The following is an 8414-nucleotide window of genomic DNA, read 5'->3' on the forward strand; positions in this document are numbered from 1 at the left end:
CAAACAGCCACAACCAGACACAAACCAACAATCTCGGGCACTAGAGCATGCCCTCAAGTGCCATGTCTACACGCTTTTTAAATGCCTCCAGGGATGGCGACTCCACCACCTCCCTGGGCAGACTGTTCCAGTGCCTGACCACTCTCTCAGTAAAGTAATTCTTCCTAATATCTAATCTAAACCTCCCCTGCCCCAACTTCAGACCATTTCCTCTGGTCCTGTCATGATTCCCTTGGGAGAAGAGGCCAACACCCACCTCTCTACACCCTCCTTTCAGGTAGCTGTAGAGGGCAATGAGGTCCCCCCTCAGCCTCCTCTTCTCCAAACTAAACATGCCCAAACTAAACTATTGCCACAGAGACCAGCTTCAGGGCAGGTAAGACTGCGCTGGGGAGGGATCTGCAGCAAAAAAAAGCCGACGAGAAACTCTTTTTGGGGCTTTTTGAAACCGGGACATGCCCTCTGCTTGTGCTGGGGCTGGCAGCTGGTGGGAGGTGCTGCTGAGGGAGCCTGGGCAGAGCCACCACCAACCCCGGTAACTTTAAACGACCCCTTTTTTTTTTTCCTAGCTCTCACTCGCAGCACTTCCCCATCCCTCCTACCCAGTGGTCCTCGCCACCTCACTCTACAACTTGCTGTACCTTTCCACGTGGACCCGTTTACTGATACACCTGGCCACAAATCCACGCTCTTGGTGCCTCTCTCTAGGCATCCGTCCACCGACCTTCCTCAACGTGTGTCTCTATCCCTTCTTCCTTCATTATCTCCTCCTGCCCCTTCGTGGGCGTAGAGGATGCGTAGAGGGCGTAGAGCACACACTCGTGTGTGCTGACCCTGAACCGGCCGTTCTCCTCTGACCCTGCCCAGTGCCGCATTTACCCGTGGCTTATGTCTTTCCAAAACAACAGCCTTTGTCCTGACAGACGCGACAAAGCTCCGCTCCAGACACGTACACTGACAGTCGCACGCCCCCCCCTCCTCCTCCACCGACGCCTTTCCTGACCCGCCGGCCTTAAACCGCCTGCTCCACGCCGCGACACCCACCTGAGACTCCATGTGTCCCCCGATGCCATGTCCTGCATTGGAGAGCCGTTCTTCCTGCACGTCCGTCCCGCCACTCCCCGTCACCCGGGTCTCGGGTCCCAACCGTCCATGGCAGCTCTCTGGTGGCTGTTGGGATCTTTCCAATCCTTGAGTTGTGTTTGTGCACCTGTGTCCCCGCACCGTGACCCGCCACCTCCATGCACACCCCCTCTCCCGGTGCCGTGTCTCTGTTGCTCATTGATATTTCTCTGTAGCTCAGTAGAATATCTCCGACGCATCTCTCCGTTGCGTCTCTCCACTGCCCTAGAAATGCTGGCGAAAAACATATGGCCTTCTCACTGCGATGGCAGTCTCCTGTGTTCCGGGCATCCTCGCTGCCTCCCTCGCCGCTCCGCTTCCCTGACGCTCCTCTGGGTGACCTAAATGCCTGTCAGACACAAATAAGCACACGTCAGCCTCCTGTGTCCACACCAGCTGCACGTCGTCCTCCCGGCGTCCCAAATCCTGAGAACCCTTCCACATGTCCCCATTACCTCTCCCTGGCACATCCAATCTCCTGGCCGCCCATGCCCTGCTCTTCGTGCTCAGCTTGTCCTCCCTGCTCCCCCTGACCCTTCACTTATGGACACGGTGGTGGCACCTTCTCACCCCTCGCTGGGCCGGTGGTGGCCCTTGGCAAGACTCTCCTCCGGGGCTGGACCTTCTCATCCCATGGGCCGACCTGCAAAAAAAAGGCATGGAAGGTCACCGCATTGGCAACTGACTCCCACTGTCCGGGCCCGAAAAACCTCGAGGCGCAGGGCAATGTGTCCCTCCCCGTAGGCACAATCCTGGCACACTTGCCATTGCCCAACACGCTTGCCCGTCTTCCTGGTCCTCCTTGGCTGTCGCTACCCGCCCTTCAACTCCTTAACATCAGAAGGGCCATATCAACTAAAAAAAAGATGCTCGGCTCCCAACCCCCTGCCTCTGCGCTCCCGGGGAGTCCTGGCATCCACTTCCTTGCCTGCCCTTGTCGCCTTCCCTGCCGCCACCTGCCTCCCTGCTTGATGACACTCTGCTCCAGTGTAAATGATGTCCCCTCTCTTCGCCCTGCTCCGCTGCTGCCATCTCGGGTACCGTTCCATCCTGGCAGCGATGCGGCACGACTGCTTCTTCCCGTTGGGGCCTGAGTACAGCCCTGGCATGACCTGCCCGGCTGGATCCGCCTGGGATCTGAGCCTGGCGAGGCTGGACATCCTCCTCCTCCTCTTCCTCCAACAAGAAGCGTGTCACCAATAAACAACCTCCTCCCTACCGCACCGCAATGGCAACGCTCTCCAAATGATGCCTGAACCCACCGCTCCCCTGGAAGGGGAAGGGGACTCCCCAACGTCTCTCCCCGGCGATGTCCGACGTGGGGAGCGCGATGGGGAAGGGGTTGGGGGGATTCCTTTCCCAGAGCCGCACTTAACGCTGTCCTCTCTTTTCCTCTTCTCTCCCCTCTGCAGGGCCTGGAGCGGTGCACGACGGTGGCAACGCAGCCTCCCGGGCGGCCGCCGGCCTCTGCCTCTGGGCCGCCCTTCTGGCTGGCCTCCTCCTCCACTTTTGATAAGGGAGCGGAGGGTCCCGGGAGGCCCCGCCGCCCCTCTCTCCCCCCCGCCGCGGGCTCGTCCCGCCGCGCCGCCCGGGGACTTCTCTCCATCGGACGGGCCCTGCGCCGGAGGACGGGCGGCGGCGCTCGGCGTCCCAGGATGGCCCCCCCCTCTCCTGCGTGCCAGCATCGTTCTCGCCGCCGGTTACGCTGTACAGACCCCGCCATGTGCCGCCGGACTGTCACCCCGCCGCCGTCGCCCCTGGGGACGCCGACAGGTGCAGACGGGGCTCCCCGCGGCCGCCCGTCCCGGCCGCCTCGTCTGCTGTGCACTGGGAGCGGAGCCGACACCGGGGATGTCCGTCTCATCGTCTCGCTAAAGCCGCCTATGCCCAAAAAAAGGCCACCGGGCTGAATTCCCCCCGGCTCAGCCTTCAGCCCTCTCGGTCCTGAATGTCAGTTCTTGCCGCCAAAGCTCATCCCGAAGCAACACCCCCCCCCCCGTGTCGGCCCGTCCCCGCGGGGTGGCCCCGCTGCAATGCTCGCTGGCCCTTTCCGAGGGGATTGATTGCCCGACACAACTCATCCTTCAAGGGCCGCGCGCCTCCTGCCTCCCCGTCTCCCAGCTACCATCCTACCCCACCTCCCCAAAACCCCTTCGCCTTCCTGAGGGTGCAAGGAGGCTCTCCCGGGAACGTGAGCCTTGGAGACCGCTGGCGGCCCTGTGGGGGATGACGGCTCTCCTGGCCGTCGCTCGTCCTCACTCTGCTGCTGCCCCCCTGAATGCCAGGACCTGCTCCGTGGCTCCGGCCCTGATGCGCTCCCTGCGCCCCTCCGGGAGGTTCCTCCTGGCTTCTTTCTCAAGTGCTTTCCCACCAGCACATCAAAAGCACAGCACAACCGGCACCGGGCAGAGACACTACACCACATAGCAAAGCACCAAGTCAAATCACAAGCCCCCTTTCCTACCGCTCCTACGCTCCCTCCCATCCGCACGTGTCCGGAGGGAATGGGATGGCGCGCTTCCCGCCTCCAGGGCTCTTCCTCGGCCGCCGCGTACCTCCCCGCTCCCTCTCTCAGCGTGGCCTCCCTGTCTCATTGAGCCACTCATCTCAGCTTCCCCGGGGACGGCAGAAGTGCAAGAGCCGACCCTGAGCCGCGACGTCCACGCTTTGCCTTTTCTCCCACCCGCCGTCTGCCCCTGCTCGAGGAGACTCCGATGCCTCGGACCCTGCGGAGGAGGCTCGGGCTCCGTCAGCGCAGCGGGGCTGAGGGTGGCTCCTGTCCCCGACCTCGCTGCTGGTCCATCCTCCCTGCCAAAACCTTCAACACCACAATGGATGCGCCCAAGACTCATCCCTCTCCTTCCTCAAGCCACGCTGGAAGACCACCCCTCCCCAGCCCTCTTCCCAGCCTCCCTCGCCGGGTAAGTGGCAGTGGCCCCGAGCCCTCCCGCTGCCCCGTAGCCCCTTCGGGGGTCTCGGTCCGGGGATGGACCCTCCCGTCCTGCTCCTGAAAAGTCACCTGTGAGGCCAGACCCTCTACTTGCAACAAGGACACAACTCCACAGCCACGCGCTGAGCAAGCACACCAAGCGTCCCCCTACCCTGACCTGGCGCGTCCCCGTGCCCTGCCCCTTCCTTCCCCCTCCAGAATCAAAACGGTTTAAGATCCATGGCCGCGCACACGCTGTTTTTTGGTTTTGTTTTTTTTTTTTTCCCCTGCAAACTCCACCGCTGCCCAAACCTCCTGGCCCCCGCTGTCCTGCTTTCCCTGGCTGCGATGAACCTGGGCCCGTGATCCTCCTCGCACAAGATGATAGATATAAAACGAATCCCAACCCCAAGGCGGCAACATGCTGCCGCCGCCTCGTCCTCTATTCCACCGTGTCCCCTCCTTGTCCCCGCTCTCGGTGGGTCGCCCGGGACCCGCGCTGATCGGTGCGTGGGGCGAGGCTATCGCCCCAAAAAAGACAACAACAGCAAGGAAATCTCCATGGACTCCCTGGATGTTCAACATGTACCGCAACTGACTGGCCAAAACCCACGTGGCCTGAGCCGGGGGGGGGGGGTGTTGGGGGTGTCTCTCCGGTGCCAGCCCGACATGCTGGCTTACCTGATGGGCTAGCCCTGGCGCTGAACACGTCCCGTGGTCCCTGTGGTGCTGCTCCTTTTCTCCGCTGGCATCCCGGAAAGCTGGCGCCGGCGGCGATCCTGGTCCGACCCCGTGGCCATGGGCACCTTCGCAGAGTGGGGATGCCACCATCTTCAGCCGGGACGGCACCACGTGTGTCCTTCCCCGTGTGCCCGCTCCAAAAGGACGCTGAAGATGCCTCGCCGCGACGCCTCTGGCCATTTGCACCGTCCCCCACTGCCTCCCCAAATCCTCCCTGTCCCCTTTCCCAGGACGGCCCCGGATTTCTCTATCCCCGCAGCAGAAACGCTGAACCGGCCCCGGACGCTGCGTGGCATCGCAGAGAGCGGAGGTGACTACCAGAGGCTGAGGTGCGCCCCGAGACCGGCACCGGGATGCCCCCTCCCCGTCCTTCTCCTCCCCGGGTCAGGTGGGCTCCCCTGTCCTCCGCCGCCGGGACGGCGTCCGACTTTCTCGTGCCATGTAACGTGCCATTGTGAGGAACGTGTTGGCTGTCTGAGGCCGGCCCGGCCGGGAGACGGACCCCCATCGTGGCCACGTTTGGTGGCCCAGGGGGTGGGGTGGGTGGCCAGGGTGGGGGGAACACGGCTCCCGGGGGTGGGGGGTGTGTGTGTGTCTCTCCTGCCGATGGCCGGTCTTGAGTTTCCGTCGATCATTGTATTCCAAGGGTGGCTATACTACCTGAGATTTGTGCATGTTACATTGTAGTTGTAACCTTTTCTAATTCGGCAAGAATAAGAGATGGTTGTGATTGTGCAGTGTATCAATAAAGTTTGACGAACTTTGTACCTTCGGGGCTTTGCTTCGCAGACCCTGCGTGCCCCCGGGGCGGGGATGGGGGGGGGGGTGCTCCATCCCTTAAATTGGAGCCTCTTTTGATTAACCCCCGTGATGGCAACGCTTTGAGCTCCCCAGACCAGTTCGACCCGTTGCTCGCACCGTCCCCTGTGTCCCCCCCCACCCCGGGAACCGGCGTCGCGTCTCCTCCGAAGGGTCCCGGGTCCCTCCCGCCTCCGTTCCCCCCCCCAGCCGCCGATGATCACGTACCTGCTGACGGAGCCCCTGCGGGGTAAGGACCGCTTTGCTCTCACCGCTCACCTGTGTTTGGCAGGAGCGACGGGATCGGGAGCCTCCTTTCAAGTGATTGAGACGTCCCCGGCATCTTCTCCATCCCCTCCTAACAACGCTCGCTACGACAACTAGACCTACGCCCCCCCGCGCAAGAAAGAAACACCTCTGCGGACCCTATCAACCTATTTGCTCCTATCGCGACCCGACAGCATGGAACACAAAATATCTCCGTCAACACTCAAAGACGGCCAAGAGCGGGAGGAGAAGGAGCCGTGACACTCGGCGTCTCCCTGGCGCAGCTACAAACTCACCCTTCAAAAATTGGACCCCCTGCTTACCAGGAGATGCCACGCTTTTCTACCCCGGCAGGACACAAAGCTCAACGAGCTCCGCTGCTGTGGGGCTGGCTGCCGGGACGTTTAGTGACCCACACCTTGCTCCGGTGTGACCCAGGAGGTGGCCGTTGCCTGATGGCCTCTGGGTGCCCGGTCCCCTCGTTTCTATGCGATGCTGACAGAGATTGTGTGGTTACAAAGTCCCCGTTTCCCTAGAGAAATCCAAAGACTGATGTCCCTGGGCTGTATCTCCCAGCATGGGAAGGCAGCTGGGGACACCTGGGGCGAGCAGGGGGGACCGGGGGCTGCTGGACTATGCTGGACTCATCAAAAGGTTGCTTGCTTTCAGTCATTCGCTTGGTGGGACCAGACCTCCCTTTGCGTTCCTCAACGAGTAAATGAAACGCCTGGTCCAAAGATTGTATCCCCAAATCCAAAAACTAAATACCCTGGGCCACTGACCCTGGGCAAATGGCCCCGTTCGGGCCCTTGTAAGACCTACTACAACCTCACACGTCGGGGACCCCTCTGCTGTCCCCATGGAGTGACCCCCCCGTGCAAAGGTAAGTCCTTCCCAAAGCCTGACACTGTCCCCAGTAAAGGGGACCGGGAGAGGCGAGCCCTCCTGCCTGCCCGGTGGTGTCCCAGCCGCTCTCTGGGCTGAGCCTGGAAGAAACCCTCCCGACCTCAGGTGCTGGGAGACCTCCATCCCCACCTCCACGCTCCCTTTCCCATCTTGGGACATCTTCCCGGCTTGGGACAAGACACTTATCCTCCCTGGTACAAGGGGGTGAATCGAGCGGCACGTCTGAGCGCCAACGAGAAACCCTCTCTGCTTTGAGCCTCTTCCAAAAAACGCCTCTTCGATTTTTACCCGGCCGGTTCTGCTGGGTATCCCGCAATAGACCCTTCTCCAAATGCCTGCAGACCCCCCGACGCCCCGGCTGACGGAACATCCCGACTCTTTGCCTCCATCCTCCTCTTTGACACCGTCGCCGAGCGCCGGGAAGGCGACACGGCCCCGTTCCGCCTCCAGCCCAGCCTGAGGACCACGACCGGGACCAGAGGGACGGCGGGGGCACGTTTCGAGCCCCCTTCCCTCCCCCAGCAACCAGAGACACCGGTACATATGTAAATAATAAATAAATGTACCGTCCAAGCAGCCTGTTGCTCTTTAACTTACTCTTTGTCCCGCAACCTCCAGGATCGGACGCTTGTTGATCTCTCGCCTACAGCACCAGAATATTTACAATTACAGAGAGGACGTGAGGGTGACAGCCCCGTCACCTCCATCCCATCCTGACGTGCCGGTGGGGGGATCGCGGGATCCCTTCCCGTGCCCTGCGTCTCCAACAGGAGTCCCGAGACCTGCACAAAGACCTCCACCGGCTTTTCCCCTGGAAGAGGTCAAGATGCATCTTCTGCCAAAGACAAAACCGGCCACGACGCCTTCTCCTACAAACCATGGGCAGTGAGAGGGCTGGCCCCGGCCCCTGCGCCTCCTTCTGGGATGCGCGGGGCTGTCCGTGCCCAGCTGTCCTGTCCCCGCATCCTCCCTACCCTGTCCCTTACTCAGGATGTACCGGGAACCTTGGAACGCGGCTCTTCCCTTGCCCCGTGCCAGTACCGCTCCGTCTCTACGTGTCACGCCGCGAGGCTACGCCTGAACGCCCCTTTGGCTCTCTGCCTGCTCTCCGTCCTCATCTCTTGGGTCACGCCAACTCCTAGTAGGGTTGAGAAATAAAACCGACACAAAAAAAAAACAGTCCCACCACCACTAACAATCCGCATCTGATCCTACAGAGACATTCCAAGTGGCTTGAAGACGACGGCACCTGGGAGGCTCCAGTGGAGGCTGAGGACTTAATGCACCGAGAAACCTTCTGGACATCGGCAAAAAAACCCAAGATGCCGTCCAAGAACCATCGATGGGGACCGAGAGTTGCGCCCCGTTTCCTACACCTGCCTCCTGAGGCTGCGTCTCTGCTTCCCGCGGGACTCCCTTGGGCCCCTCTGTGAGCATCCCCTGCAACGTTGTGCCGACGAGGACGAGGGTGTGATGAAAAGTTTTGGGGGTTCCCGGCGGCCAGTTGGACTGCTGAGTGGGAGAAATAGGGGAGAGCTGCCCCCCCGCACCCTCCCCATCTACTCACCGAAGCCTTACCTGCGATGGCATCCCCTCTGGGCTCGCCGGTGACATCCAGGTGACATCTCTCCGACCTCCTCCTGTCCCATCA

General features: G+C 61.5%; 1 protein-coding gene across 2 annotated transcripts in view; it reads left to right on the top strand.

The window, feature by feature from the left end:
- The window catches only part of LOC141474583 (opioid-binding protein/cell adhesion molecule homolog), a 312645-nt gene extending 310010 nt beyond the window's left edge, over positions 1-2635 (top strand). For both annotated transcript variants that reach the window (XM_074162541.1, XM_074162540.1), the window contains one exon: positions 2535-2635. In XM_074162541.1, coding sequence (XP_074018642.1) covers positions 2535-2635 — 101 coding nt within the window. The remainder of the gene's footprint in view (positions 1-2534) is intronic.
- Positions 2636-8414: the final 5779 nt, after the last annotated feature.

This window comes from Numenius arquata, chromosome 22 (genome assembly GCF_964106895.1).
Source record: "Numenius arquata chromosome 22, bNumArq3.hap1.1, whole genome shotgun sequence".
Classification (NCBI taxonomy): Eukaryota; Metazoa; Chordata; class Aves; order Charadriiformes; family Scolopacidae; genus Numenius; species Numenius arquata.